Source organism: Echiichthys vipera (assembly GCF_963691815.1).
Source record: "Echiichthys vipera genome assembly, chromosome: 14".
In the NCBI taxonomy this organism is placed as follows: domain Eukaryota; kingdom Metazoa; phylum Chordata; class Actinopteri; order Perciformes; family Trachinidae; genus Echiichthys; species Echiichthys vipera.
Genome location: NC_139839.1, coordinates 1,458,531 through 1,474,529, shown reverse-complemented (window position 1 = coordinate 1,474,529; position 15,999 = coordinate 1,458,531). Strand labels below are relative to the sequence as shown.

Genomic DNA, 15,999 nt, shown 5'->3' with positions numbered 1-15,999 from the left:
AAAGTACATGGAGGTGTATTATGAACAAAACACATTATCAATACGAATACTAACATTTTCTCTCTCAAAATGTTTTTAACACTCTTCTTCACTAAAGCGCAGCAGATATTGGCATCCATTGTTGTCGAAACAAACCAAATTACCTGAGGCCCATTTGTAGATCTCAACCTCTGATTTGTAAGTGAACTCATGATCTAAACTTGTTTTCACACCTCAATGTGAAAAGGCAGCTGGTTAAAAGGGTGTAGGGATGTAGAGATGGATGTGTACAGTTTTGCTAAAAGTGTGTTATTAAATAAAGTTAAAGGAGCAGAGAAACTGTATTCAGTTTGCCAAACTTGGTTAATGCATCGGCTCCGAGTGTTAATGGATTCAGACAGAGTGCTTCAGGAGCCATTGTTTTCCCTATGATCTACAAAATCATTTTATATAGCATCTATTTTCTCCCTGTCTTTCATGCTCTTGCATTTCTCTAACACAGACTGTTGTCACATGTAACAATAATGATAACAGTAGAAGAAGTTTGTATTCAGAAATGAATGAGAAGCAGAACTGGGGTTCTAACATGGCATAAGAATACATGCAAAGAAACTAAAGGTGGTCGCACAGGTCCCCCAATAAATCACTCACAGTTTTTCAAACGCCGCACAAATCAGCGCAAAGATCTTTTTAATAAGAGAGCTTTCTTCACGGCATTAACAGGTGTCACGTGCATCCAGCCGTAAGGTCAGAAAGGTTTAAACGGACTACAAAGACGATGTCTACGGTGAATTGATGTTAATTGTTTTCCCGTGTCGTTGTCCCATGTCACCCGTGTTGTCGTTTTTTTGTGTATTGTTTTTTTTTTTGTGCTGCTGGTTGCACGGGGACAATGAAGATCTCTTGACTTGACTTAACTTGACTTGATGACAGTGAGAGCACATCACAAATACTAAATTTAAAATTTATACAACAAGACAGAAAACATAATAGAGAAAAAGTGCAACAAGCGTCAGGTTTCAGACATCGTCACACGCAGAGCATATAGAATATATTATAATTTGCAAAACACTCATGTTGAAATCCTCCCTCTGGATCCAGAACTTCTCCATTACGACTTTGAAAATGGACGTGAACACTCAAGACTTGAACCTGTTGAAATGCAACATGTCCTCATCTTCCTGCCAATGTTTGGCTCAGCAATGCCACCTTTTTGAACATTCAAAATATCCAAAATAACATCATAATGTCGGATGAATGAGTCTCCTGTCATTTTTTAAAGCTGCATTGTCCCAGCTCACCTTTGCGTTGCCCCTTGCTGTGCTCTGCTGCCACTTAAACACAACTATAGTTTCAATGCATGGATTGATAATGGTTAGAGGGGCTTCGGGAGCGCCCGTATTGATTTTTCCTACAGGACCGCCAAACCATTAAGTCTGCCCCTGGCCGGAGTGTGACAACAACTATAGGCTGTATGTGCATCCAAACAGCTGGAGGGAGGGCAGCGTCGCTCACCTTCCACTGTCATACTGTAACACCGCCGTTTGACATGAGACAGCCCCCTAGGTGTCTCACTTTCTTAGCGTTTGTGCGGCTGGAGCGCAGAGCCGGCTGCCCGCCTGCCTGCTGCTCGTCTGGCTGACTGGCTGCGTTGACGTCAGCGCCGTGTTGATTTGCTAAGGCGAGAGAAGAAAGGAGTTAGTGCGTGTTGAGAGAGCGGGTACTGCGAACTGCCTTACTATGCTGTAGCCCCACTCCCCCTACACTATACGGAATCAAAACGTGCAACTTAGGTGAGTACCAATCCGGGCTAAACGCATGTGCAGTTTTCCGGCGACAAGTGCCAGAGCCGCTCCTGTGCATGACTCTACCACTGTTTTCTCCGCGTACTTTCATTCACCATGTGGATATTTAGACGCGTTTTGATAGCGCCGGGGCTCGTTTGAGCTTGTTGTCCCCGTTCAACCTCACGCTGAAGTTAACAGTAAAGGGCGACTTTGGCACGCAAGTTGGATCCGCGCACCGGAGCGCCGGATGAAAACAAGTGTTTTCCCTGATTGCGCTGCACGCTGCAAGGTGTTGAAGTTTGCATTAACGCACGGTAGTCTATTGTAGAGATGTTAAGGTTGACGTAACCCCCCCCCCTCTCTCGGTCTGGTTTAGTATGCTGGAGATCGCAGCTAGAGGACGTGAGGTCTGGCTGTTTCACCGGGAGCCAGACAACATATGACGCCCCTGCTCCATGTGACTTTACTGGGGAAATCGCGTTTGCTCGTCTTGATGGAAATTGTGCATCTTTTAGACAGCGACACTGTTGCCCGTCCCCGTGCCTCCAGACGCACCGGTGTGTGGCTCATTTAGCCGTGATGACATCACGATGAGAACTGGGGACACTGGTCTTAATACTGGAAACAAACCCGAACCCAGTCCACTGTACAGTCACACTGCGATCTATTGACAGGAAACTAGATGTTTGATTGGCGACCGATAATCGATCCGCAGGAGCACGCGCAACACACTGTGAGGCGGGGGAAACTGGTAACAGATGCAATAGCAAATTGATTTGTTATCGAGACTGTCTGATCTCTCTCTTCCCCCTTTCACTCTTTGCCTCTTTACCCTTTAGGCACCTTTCTCCCCATCATCCCTCCTTCTCATCAGCTGCACAGAGCCAGCGTTTGAGTCTTTCCTTCTGCCACAAACAAAAGTCCACCTGTGCGTGGATCACAGGAGAGCTGCCTCGGATCGGCGAGAGATTCTGGCAGCTGTCCGTCTCGTGTATACTTTTTTTTTTTTTTAAAGCACGCTCCATGTTTCCTTATGTCCCCCCCTGGAGACGCAGTGTAGCGTGCTGCTTTCTCCCACATTTGTGTCCGTCAGTGCGGTTCGTGGCGTGGAATATTGAACGCTGTTTATTCTTGTTGTGGCTGGGTCGCCGGGGCGCGCTACGGCAGACGACTCGTGATCAAATTGATTCTGCTGCTCGCTGTGAAGTCGGTCCAGTGTGGTTTATTGTCCGCGGTCTGAATTGTCATGCAGCGAGGAAATCTCCCCTGCCCTAATGTACTTAATGTGGTGCGTGGTGTTTTTGCATAATGCATAACGCGCTGTATAATTTGTCTGGCGCGGCTGGCCAACATTTACGCCGTCTAGACGCACGCAGCCCTGCTGTTTATTAATAGAGAGGCAACAAACGCGGTAAAGTCCCCGAACAGCAACTTTCCCATCGCGTCCCGGTGAAGCCACAGCCTGGTTGAGAACCCCACAGAGCGCAACAAGCATTGATCATTTACGGGGCCATAAATCGCAGCTATATTGGCACGACTGTAATAAAGATAATGTCGGGCTTTAGCCATGACCTCTGTTGACTGAGAGGCTGATGAGAACCCGCGGGTTTCATTATTAGACCTCCAATATCGATTCGTATCAATGCGCCGAAAACCAAAAAACAAAAAACTGCCATGTGTCCCAAAAGCCAGCAAGACTATTTCTTCTCCACGATGTTTACCACAAACAATAGCTGCCAGCATCACTTACCTCCGGCGTGTTCTGATTTAGGATCATGTGCTTGTACTTTGTTTTTGTGAACCTGCATACATCTGTGAATTACTGATATTGTTTTGTGTTTTTTAAAGAAGAGTGGTCCTCTAGCTGGGGGGCTTATCATAGGTCTTAGTGTTTATTGTTCTCAGGCAGGGAGGAAAAGAAAGAAGTGCTCACTAACTTCTCTTTTTAGTCCTTGAAAAAGGAAAATAAGCTGATAAGGAAATTAAATTTGAAGATTTGTTCAGATAAAAACTTGAACCTTTTGAAAATGGTGAAAACGTATCATTAAATTATTCGCCATTCATCGAACGAATTGATAAATATCGGACACCAATGAGCTCATGCAGGATGTGGGTCAATGGAGGCACTTAGCTGGGAGCCGGTCATTCATCCATTGGGTAGTTCACGTAGTGGCGAGGCTGCTTATTTAATTGAAACAATAAAGAGAGCATTGTTTCAGTGTGGCTCACAATTAAATGATCATGTGAACGGGATAGTGGTGAGACTATTTCATTTGACCCTCTTCGTTATTTTAGTGTGGGTGGGAGTACGCCGTAGATATGAGGGGGAGCAACATGTTGCCCTGTTAACTTGGATAAATGAGTTAGAGACAGTCACTCAGCATTGGTGAGTGAGAGCAGAGCCCGGTGTTTGGTGCTGCGGTGTTGTGTTCTTTCGCCTTCGTTCTGCTTTCCTTTCCATCCATTTCTGGCCGCTGCTCTCTGCTCCCGTCTGTGATGGGAATACTGAGTAAGATGCTATTTAATTTCAGAAAAGGCTGCTGACGGTCTTTGTGAGCCAGGCAGCACTGAAAAAAACCCCACACAATTCACACTAGTTTAACCGTGCGTACATCCCCATCACATAACCAAATGAAGACATCATTTTAACATAGCATATGTTGGACTGATTGGTATGCAGGGTGAGGCGGTTGGACGGCTCACAAATTGTCTCCCTTCAGAAATCTACAGTCAATACTCTCCGCTGAATTTGAGAACAATGTGCCTGCACAGTGTTTACCAGCCCTGCAGGATGTTTGCAATTTGAAACCCCACTGACTTCACTTGTCGTGTACAAACTAAATAGTGGTACACTTTAAATACATTGTCTGATTCATACTTTACTGCCGTACAACTTGGTTGTCGGTAATTTGCCTCAGTGTGCTCGTGACAGAACAACAATCAATCACAGCGGTCGAGACTTATTAGAAATGAAAAAACACATTATGCATAAAACAAAACATACATGCATGGGTGTTAGATATTAGCAGTCTATGTGGTAGGTCTAGTGCAAAGTAAGAATAAAGTGTCAGGTGCTTTAAAATGCATTTGTTCTTAGTGCTTTGCTTTTGTATAGTACTGGTCCAGAACCGGGGAGTGATTTAGTTATCGGAGGGTTCTGCAGTAACCATCCAATTACCATTACCGTATTCATTAATTTATTTGCTTTGTATATTTTTAGGAAATACGATTATTTGGGCATCTCTTTAATTCTTTTGCATTTCATTAAAAAAAAGACATTAATTCATTAGATTTTTGGAGAGAAAGTGTAAAGACGACTGGATTCATTATTGCTGTTGAGTCAGAATTTACAAAAACTTATTTCTCTTTTTTTTTTTTATTCTGTTTCTCCATTCAGGTTTGATCTTGTTTACGCAGATAGCTTAAAACACTGCTGAGCGGGGAAGGCGAGCCTCATGAGTCGGCCTCGTGGATTGCATCGACATAATGGATTTAACTAAAATGGGTATGATCCAGCTCCAGAACCCCAACCACCCCACTGCCCTGCTGCAGAAGGCCAACCAGATGCGTCTGGCTGGGACTCTGTGTGACGTGGTCATCATGGTCGACAGCCAGGAGTTCCACGCTCACCGGACTGTGCTAGCCTGCACAAGCAAAATGTTTGAGATCCTCTTCCACCGCAGTAGCCAGCATTACACCCTGGACTTTCTTTCACCAAAGACTTTTCAGCAGATTTTGGAGTATGCTTACACTGCCACACTCCAGGCCAAGGTGGAGGACTTGGATGACCTTCTGTATGCAGCAGAGATCCTGGAGATTGAATATCTGGAGGAGCAATGCCTCAAGATCCTGGAAACCATCCAGTCCTCAGATGAGAATGATGTGGAGGTCAATGTGAATGACGGAAGCACAGAGGAGGATGACGAGCGCAAAGGCCACAATGGAGCCAAGAACTCCAAAAAGCATTCCATGGAGAGTCCCTATCTGTCAGGTTCCCAACAAGTCTCCATCATGGCTGGCATGGTGGACCAGAGTCCCTCAGTCTCCACGTCATTCGGTGTCTCCACCATGAGTCCCACCAAAGCTGCTGTGGACAGCCTGATGAGCATCGGCCAGTCTCTGCTCCAGCAGGGCTTTAGGAGTCAACAACTCCACAGCAACTCCGACCACCTGATGACTGAGATCAAGACTGAAATGATGCAAGTGGACATGGGTGGCAACGGCCATGACAGTCCTCCGAACATGGAATCCAGTGCCTCCAGCAATGGAGAGCGAAGTGGGGAGGACAGGAACCGAGACGGTCCGGGGACACCGACCAGGAGCAGCGTCATCACCAGTGCCCGCGAGCTACATTACGTCCGCGATGACGGCATGGGCGACCCTCAAGTTGATGTCAGCCAGATGGGGTTGGAAGCAATGGCCGGAATGACGGAGAAACATCTTGCCTCATTGTACTCCCTACCTGTCAATCATAAATCGGATGCCATGATGTCCATGCCGGCATCCATGGCGGCATCCATGGCCTCCGCTCTCCCCATGTCTCCTGCCCTGGCAATGTCTATGGACTTCAGTGCCTACGGGGGACTTCTGCCTCAGAGCTTCATCCAGAGGGAATTCTTCAGCAAGCTCGGGGAGCTGGCAGTGGGCATGAAACCAGACGGCAGGAACCAGCACGAACGTTGCAATGTTTGCGGTGCAGAGCTACCAGATAACGAAGCTGTGGAGCAGCACAGGTAAGCCAAGTTTTCTTTTGAGCGGCTGTTTGCTAATTGTCTTGGCCTTGAAGTGAATGGTCCCTTTACAGCCTTCCAGTACAGCTGTGTGTTTTTTCTTTTCTTTCAGTGAATCATATTTTTAATGATGTATGCAAGATTACCCTGGTCAGTTTGCATTCTGTCAAAAATCTTAAGTCATTTGGCCTTAAAATGTCCAAACATCTAATAATGATTATTAGTACAGTGGTTATTTTTTTAAGGCTTGGTTCATGGGGAAGAGAAGAAATTAGTTGTTTTGTTTTCATCTGGCTTTCTTAAGCTGTACAAGTCATTTTGTAAGTCAGTGATTATGATGAGTAACAAAAAAACCCATCCACACACACATTTAATACGAGTGAGAGACTGACACAAACCTTAGTTCTGTGTGGCCCAGAGATCCACTCCTTCAATAACTGCCAAGCCTGCCCAGGTGACTGCTGTCGTTACATTGTCTAAGACCATTAGTCACGCCTTACGAGATGTGGGCGGCAGCTATCACACACACTTACCGAAGTGGTACCTCCTCATCCTGGACACAACTCGCCTCCCCTTTCCCATAACTGCACAAGGGGGGCCCTTATTAGCTTGATAATTAGAGTAGACGGTCGGCCCAGGAAATGAATGCTGAACCTGGGCTATGAGACGGGGAGGTAGTTCTAGGACAGGGGAGTGGCAGTAAATCAGTGCAGCGCTATTTCAGTCGGTGCATAGAAACAAATGAAGACCTGGAAACTTCATTCAAAATACTCACCTGCAGACTTTTTCACCGAGCACCTCGTGAAATGCACTTGCATCACTTCTTCGTGGATTTTGCATAGTTAGAGCGTTTTTTGTGTGACTGAAGGCCTTTTCTCTGAAGGCCACCGTCTTACCATGTAATGTTTACTTCAATCGATAGGAACGCACGCGGGTTAAAGTTCACTCGAGGATTTGAATCCCGTCACCCATCCACTCGTACTTGAGCCAGTGTCTTGGTATGCGTGGCATTCAGTCCAAGCTTAAAATCTGTCTCAATGTTCTCTTTACAAAATGCAGAATGATGCAGAATGCCTTTTACCTTTTTGAAGAGGAGCATCCTTGATTGCAGCCTTACACCAATTGTTTTGCTGTGTTTTAAACATCGGTCTACACGAGTGGTGAAGGCAAATACTGTTGTTTTTTGGGGTTGGCAGTTGCTTCTGTGGCCTTCATGATGAGTGTTGTGTTATATTTATTAAATAAAAGAGGAATTTGTGCATGGAATGACACAATGCGTCTTTAAGATTAAAGAAGCAACTGCAGAAAGGGAATTTTGTGCCACTTATGATCCGTTCTTGCTTTAACATGCACTGTAGCTTCTGTGTAAGATGCAGTTACGCAGTCTCAATGTGTTAAAGGACAGGCTACATTCGTCTCTGTCTCGAGAAAAGCCTGGCGTGTGAAATGGTTGCCTGTGTTTCAAGAGGAATTTCATCAATTCGCTCAAGCTGGGAAATCTTGTATCAAAGGAGATTTCCAAACTGTTTCATGCATTGATCTTCCGGCGTCTCCCCATAGCATACTAATGGGTTAATTTAGACTGGTTGATACACCGACACGACACAGTTTAATATTGTACGCGCTGTCCTGACAGCCTCCTGAAGTGTAGAAATCAAACATTGCATCATCTGCTGTCTGCTCTGCCGTCCGTACATGAAAGGTCTGCTGTGCTACCCTGAGACGCTTGATGATTCAGACGCTCCCCGTGTCCTCACATATTCCAATATGGGTCATTTGATAGCAAGTCTATGCTTTTTTTTTTTCTGTGTACAGCCTGTCAAGCCGTCCGATTCTTTTGATGCAAATACAAGATGTTTTATTTCAGACGAGCAGTGTCGTGTTCCCACTGACTAATTACACGTCATTCCCCCACAGCCACTGTGTCAGGGTCACCGCTGCTTCTGCAACAAACACGTAAAAAAACGTTGGCAGAGTTCACTTGGTGCAGGCAGGTCAAGTCAAACATGAGTGTAATTGTTTCCAGATGTGGCACAGGTCGTTGGTGTGAGGTGTCTTATGTGTGCACGTCTATGTTCAAATGAAGGCACCAGAAAGTACCCACTTCCTGTATAAATTTAGTCTCCGCTCCCTTTCATTCCTCTGTGCCCTGGATTGTATCATAAAAGACACCCCACCCAGGCTGACTACATTGTTTAATGGCTCCACAAGTGGTGTGTGTGTGTGTGTGTGTGTGAGGAGTCACCCGTGAGATACAGAAATACATGCTGATTAGATGTGTAGGCACAGGAGATTCTAGTTTGAGGCAGGGCTGCGATTCAAAACCTCAATATTTTTTGGTACAGATCAAAATCACTCAGGCATTGAACGTCTGGTTAGATTTGATGTACCTCCACAGTGAAGTCCAAATTTTAAACTACTTTATTTGACTTATTATAGGGCTGCTTGTGCTTGCTTACATGAGAAAACTCTGGCTTTTTAAAAGTAAAATTTATTTTTCTGGTAACAGTAATGAAACTCAGGTGTTGTACTGGCACTAGTACAGAACAATTTCACGTCCAACCCTGTTCTAAGTTGCCTTCCGAATAAATGTATAAAGCTTAATGAAAGGCCACACATTATAGGTGCGAGCAATCCCTCTAATCTGACCACAATAACTTTCCAGCCCATCTCTCCTCTACTCGTCCACCCCACTGACAAGCCCTGGATTTATTTCTTAAAGGAAGTCCAGGGTGACTGCTGTTACTGCTTCAGGGAGACAGGAGTACAGCAATATTTTAGTAACCCTTGCACTGAGAAAATAATCAACACGAGAAAAGGCCTGAATGATTATTGGTAAAATAAATGGATGATGCAGGGCGCTAATTCTGCGGTGGTGGGGAGAAAGAAGAAAGAAAAAAAACCCCTCCGCTGCTTGGTATTCCAAACACAGCATCCAATTCACGGGAACTAGCCTTGGGTTTATCTCTTTCACTTAATCGTCCATTCTCATGCAAATGACTGACCCTCGCTGTAATGTACATCACATAAGTGAAAAGAGAGCCTATTCGAAAGGAGAGCTTTTACAGCATATAGCCGTTAAACATTACTGATAACCATCAATGCTTTTACTCTTTTCATAAAACAGCCGGGTGTTGTTGAAGGGGGGGTGGGTTCATAAATGAGACAAGTCAATGAATCCCTGCCTCTGTTTTTGCTAGTGTTATTTCTACTATTGATGGAAGTATTGGGGTACAAGAGGGGAGTGGGGGAAATAATCACCCCTGCATTAACCTCCACGCGAGCACATCCTCATGTGTTCATTACTTTTCACACACATCCCCCTCAGCCGCAGCAGCCAACGCTCACTCTTCCATTTCCTCTCCTTTTGTGGCAAAGGGGTACGGAGGGCGCTCTAATACCCCGGGCCCCAGGTGTTTAAACAGTGGGCGCAAGGCCCTTATCTGTGCATATCAGAGTAGGACAGATAACCCTTGGCACTCCTCCTCAGTAAACCAAGAGCAGATTGAGCTCAGATAGCAGCCCATAGTGTTTGTTGCAGGTGAGGACGATGTATGCACACACACACACACACACACACACACATACCCTGCACACTGAGGTAAGGCCAGTGGAAGGTGAACTGTTTCCCTTCACACAGACACTTGTGTGCTTTGGCCACGATCAACCATTAACCACTGCTTTCTCACTATACATTCACACCATGAGCGACTGTATTCAAATGGCCACACCATGATGACAGGTAGTTATGTAATGTAAAATGACAAAAGGTTGGTAGATGCTGGCTTAAAATAATCTTTACTTGCATACAAATTTTACAATTTTAGACTCTCAGGAGATATAAAAGCTAAAAGGAGAAGTTTTACTGCATACTTGCTTGATTGACAGGTGCCTTACACAATCTTTCCACTTCCTTCCTCACTCCCACCGTCTTCACCCAGATTTGGGTTCTGTGGCTCCATTTAATAAGTTTACAGAGTTCTTAGAGGGAACTAGCAAATTAAAGTTAACTCTCTTGTGGAGTTTTCTGTTGCAGGAATGAGTGGACTTTTGATGGGGCTGCCCGTGGTTGTTAAGTGGAATACGCACTGCTGCACCCATGTTGTGAGCACAGTAGCTGCTACCATCCTCATCCAGCATTGATGCTCTCACCTGATGCAACACACGATCGTCACATGATAACTCCGATGATCAACCAGCAGCCACTTTGTTATCTTTGTTACTTGCCCCTTAATGTTGTCATATATAGCATGGACTTCTGTCTAGCTAAAGGAAATGCTAAGCAGCGGAGCATTAGAGTACCCAAGAGGGTCTGTGTGACTCTAATGCCGTCAGACATCTCTGCATGTTGACCAAGATGCATTACTGAGCATGTGCGAGGAAATCAGGATGTAGTTGTTGTAGGTTCAGTCAGACATTTGCTTCACTGTCTCAGCCTTCCTCTCTGAATACAGTGTATCACCTTTGGTCTGAAATAAAGTGAACGAAACCAAAACTAAAGCAGCATCGAGCTTATCATCCCAACCCGTAAAACTGTGTGAGCATTTTCCCGCTTACCGGAAGAAGCCCTACGACAAAGCATCCATTACATGGCAGTGGATTACCCTCTATTTGAAAGCACTGTGAGCTAAGTCTCCCCGGCTTGCACTCAGAGGTACAGTACATGTCGGTGTAATAATCCTAGAGCACAAAAAGCCTCACTCACCAAAAACGCCTCTCCAAGAAATACCTCAACCACAGACAACAGGAGAGGGCTTATTCAAGTCTGGCTGCCACATCGTCTTTCTTTTTTATCCTCATACAGGTGTTTTTTTGCCCTTATTGGAAGTGCAGTGTTTGTTTATGCCCCTGAGGAACTGGCGCTTTGACCGGGGCCCACAGTGATAGCCGCAGCTGCTGGCTGAGGCCCAATTATAGACAGGCTTTAAAAGGCTCTGGTTGAACCGTAAAGATTTACACTGCCATCGCTCTGATCTCAGATCTGGGCTCTGTCCTCACTGTCAGGATAGGGAGATGTATCGATTAAAGACTTAACACAGGGGGCTACATCATGTGGAATGGACTACACACACACACACACACACACACACGCACACACGCAAACACAAACCTTAGTAGGCCTACAGATCAAGCATTTTATGGCCGTGCAGTGCCGTCACATGTCGAGTTGTCTTAGATCTAGAGAAGCTGCTTTCTTTTTTTAGAAGGAATTGAAATGCTTTTTTGGAACGGGAGGGAAAACAGAAGGGCATTACGAAAGGGGGGGGGGGGGGGTAGGTGGGGGGTTAGTGTAATATCTAGACGGTGGCTATGGCAATGGAGGGAGGCGATCTAATCAGTAGGCTGATTAGATCACCTCCCTCCCTGAGATAAGAGTGGAGGGAGGTGCTTGTGCAATAAAAGTTAGCAGCTTGACTTGTTGCGACCAGCTGCCTCTGTGTGGCTAACAGTGCTCGGCAGACGTGGCCTTTGCTGATGCGGTCTGGCAGGAGCTGCTATGAAACGAACACAGTGAGGCCCCTATCTTTTGTCCCTGTGGGGGCCTTGTGGTCTGGAGGGAGGGATAAGGATAACATACTGTACTGGAAGTTGGCCTTGTGTTTGTCCATGTGAGCGTGGGCTTTTTTCTTTTTGTTATGTTGTGGGGGGGGGGGGGGGGGGTGCTAATTACAGCCAGTTATCAGGTGACATGCAAATGTGTTATCGGCCTTAACTTCCTGATGTGTATCTCTGCTCCCAGAAGCTGCTGCGAGTGTTGGCAGGGGAAGAGGTTGTGCCACTGTTTCTCTGTAGATGCACACTGACTGAATTTCCATCAGGAGTTTTAATAGCATTCTTTTTTTTATTTCTTTTATTTTGTAAACCCTTATTAGACATTCAGACCTCTTGGCAGACTCTCTTACTGTATTAAGGTGCATGCATCATTGTCAACTTTCCCATTTAAAAAGCAAAAGTCAATAGAATTAGAATGATCTGGCCTTAAAGCTGAGTGGGTTTTAGTTCTAGTTCATAGAGCCCTGCCTCTGTTCTCCTGGACCTGAACGCTCTGGGTTCTAATCCCATCGATATCCCATTAGCATCCCCTCTCTGGGTTCTCGCCACATGAAAGAAGATGTGTCGGTTCCCCCTCTCTGATTCTATTGCTGTGGCAGACCGTAAGGAGGACGGTCACAATGAGCAAATGTGCTCAAGCCAAAGGGCCAACCCAAGTGTGCTCACAAATATCCTCTGTGTGTGTGTGTGTGTGTGTGTGTGTGTGTGTGTGTGTGTGTGTGTGTGTGTATGTGTGTGTGTGTGTGTGTGTGTGAAAAAAACTGCCACCGCCACCTCAGAGGCCCCCTAGCCTCCCTGGGAAGTATCAAACCAGAGCCCTCCGCAGGCTTCCAGCGAGAGAGCTTCTAATTAGCCTCTTTGTTGCCACTTGAATGGTTTGCCAGAGATTGGCAAGGGGCCCCAATGGAGTGATACCAGCACGCTAAGAAGCTGGTCATAAAAATTACCCCCATTCTCTCCACCGTCACCTGTCACAAAGGAGCTCTCAGGTAGGAAACTGAGGCCAGAGCAGCACCATGTGAGCTTTTAATCTGCCTCTTCAGGGCCCAAGAAAACATGTTAGCTCAACAAGTGAATGCTAGGTTAGTGTTAGCTGTATGCTAATAGTACAATTAGAACGGGTCATTATGCTACACTGTTGAATATGCTAAATATAATCAGAAAGTGTTCACGAGCAGCTCGGATTATAGAAAGGGAACCATTCTTTAAGTGGAAATACAGTGAAAACTGTTGGCAAATAAGAATTGGTGCAATAATAAAAAAATGTTTTCATTAAAGTAGGGATGAGCATGAGATAAATTAGCCTAAATAATCTAAATTAAGTACAAAAATAATTTTAAATGGACACAAATACAGATTTTAATTTATGTGCTTAAACGTTAGGTGGGAACCAAATGGTTTGGTTGTTCGTAGGATATAAACAAGTTAGTGGTCATGAGGAAAAACTGACCCTTTTACTCAATATGTCACTATAATGAACATATGTCATGGTATGCAAACATTTCAAAACACCACAATTATTTAAAAAAATCATGTTTAAGATGATTAGAGGCAGTGCATATCCTCCCATTAACATGCTAGCTTACTGACCACTAGAACCTTATTAGTAATTCATTATTTTCCAGTTTGCACCTTTGTTTTCGACTGTCACCCCAAAAAGTATCACATTGAACTTGTGAAGTCGGCCACTTCAGACCCTGAACCGCTGACAAATTCAGTTTAATGGATTAAGATACAAAGAAATCCAAAATTGTATTACCAGAGAAGACTATCATTGCGTTTTCACAAAGCAGCCTGGCTGCCTGGCCGCCCGCTCTGAAGGCTGTCAGATCTATACTCGTGGCGTCTGACGTGCTGCTCTTCGTGGCAGGAGCGCAATGAATGTCAAGGCGACTTGAAGCTTTAGCGCCAACCAACACGTTTTAAGCTTTGCTGTAATCCAGGAGGGATCAGTTGGGTAAATCATGGCATAAAGCTTAAAACCATAATTGATTTATGTATTTGCTGACCGAAGACGCCCAGAGAGATTACCAGAGGCAGAGAGCTGATGATGGATAGGCCGGCCCCCCCCCCTCACACAGGCTACATGTGAGGTGGGGGATGAATTCAAGTGAAGGGAGATTTGTCTGCTTGAAGAGCAAGAATGTCTGAAAACAGAGTGAGCGAGAGCCGGAGAAGAAATGCAAATACCATATTTACAGGTGAATTTACAAAATCACGTCGTTACCATGTTGATTTGTTGAAGGGCTGAAGCAGTAGCTGATATATGAATTGTTTTAAAGTTGTATTCCAACATACTGTATTAATAATGTTACATCACGGCTACTTCAGTTTAGAGGTTCCCCATAGCCAATGCAGTGTTGACCACTTCTATAATCAATCAGTCTGTATTATGTTTGTACTTTATACTCATCCATTGTATTCTCATGGCCAGTTTCTTGCACAAAATTACAAAAAAACACTCACAACAATGCGTTGTCTATTTCTATCAAATAACTGAATATAAGATAAAGTAATTGGACCCCACTCTTTTTTTTTTACACCTTTATTTATTCATTCAGGGGGAGAACACTAAGAGCAATGCTCTCTTTTCCAGTAACGCCCTGATCACAGTCACACCTGGAAGTTTCCCAGTACTACCCCACTCTGCTCTGCTTGCCACTGGGCAGCTCCACTGGAGCAGTTTGGGGTTTATGGGCCTTGCTCAAGGGCACCTCAGTGGTGGTAATAAGGGGAAAGGCAAGTGCTGCTTCTTCACGTCCCCACCCAAATTTATCCTGCCGGTCCTGGAGATTGAACCGTCGATCCTCCAATCACAAGGTCGCTTCTTTAACCTTGAGGTCGCTTCTCTAACCTTGAGGCCACCACTTTTCCCACATTGGGGAAATTAAATCGTTACAGCAGCTCAAGATTAAAAAAAGCAGGCAATAGATGTTATCGAGTGACAAATAAAAATGCAACAAGACAAAAATACAAGTTAAATGGCTATACACACTTCACTTAAACAGATATTTCCATGATGGACCTGCGGTGACGTCCCTAAAAACTTCAAATTTGTCTGTTCACAACAAGCATCCAGGACAAATAAACAACAATCAAAGTTCATCACCTTTCCCTCACTAAGGCCAATGCATCAGTAAGAATCTTTGAAATATTGAGTCAAGTCCCCAGAAATGCTTAATTGACATGACAAATTAAATGAGTTAAAGATAGAAAGATATCCCATTTCAATGATTTTTGTTTACTGTAACTGTTCCTTTATATTTTCTGTAGTTTTGCAGTCGTCACAGTCAGGATTCAGGTGTGTTATTCCAGTAGAGAAGACTTAATCCCCCGCAAATGCATATTCAAGATTGAAATCAGCCCTTTAAAAATGGATAATAGATGAACACATGTGTCAAATGGTACATGTAAAACTATAATATATATATATATATATATATATATGTGTACTGGGCGGCAGTAGCTCAGTCCATAGGTGACTTGGCTGGGAACAGGATGGTCACCGGTTGCCGGTTCTCCATGAATGGAGTGTGGACTGGTGGCTGGAGAGGTGCAAGTTCATCTCCTGGGCACTGCCGAGGTGCTGTTGAGCAAGGCACTGAACCCCCAACTGCTCGGGGCGCTGGTCACTGGCAGCCCCCTCGCTCTAACATATCTCCATTAATTGCATGTATGAAGGTCCTGTTTGTGCATGTGTGTGTATTTCAGGCCTGTGTGTGTGTGTAACATGAATAATAATGATGGAGTGAAATAATCGAATTTCCCCTTCGCGGGACTAATAAAAGAATTCTTCTTCTTCTTCTTCTTCTGTATATTGACGAAGAGAGGATTTATGTCTTTACGTATAAGATCAGACTCATCACATTGACCACCGACTGGAAGATAATGTCGTTATTATAATCCTAATTGACATTTCCAGATGGTTTCTGATAACGGAATTTGAAAGT

General features: G+C 44.7%; 1 protein-coding gene across 1 annotated transcript in view; it reads left to right on the top strand.

Moving 5' to 3' along the window:
* Positions 1 to 1,674: 1,674 nt before the first annotated feature.
* Positions 1,675 to 15,999, top strand: part of zbtb16a (zinc finger and BTB domain containing 16a) — a 160,010-nt gene continuing 145,685 nt past the window's right edge. The window contains exons 1-2 of the mRNA XM_083927091.1: positions 1,675 to 1,772; positions 5,164 to 6,499. Of these exons, the coding sequence (XP_083783217.1) occupies positions 5,253 to 6,499 (1,247 nt within the window). The 5' untranslated portion in view covers positions 1,675 to 1,772; positions 5,164 to 5,252. The remainder of the gene's footprint in view (positions 1,773 to 5,163; positions 6,500 to 15,999) is intronic.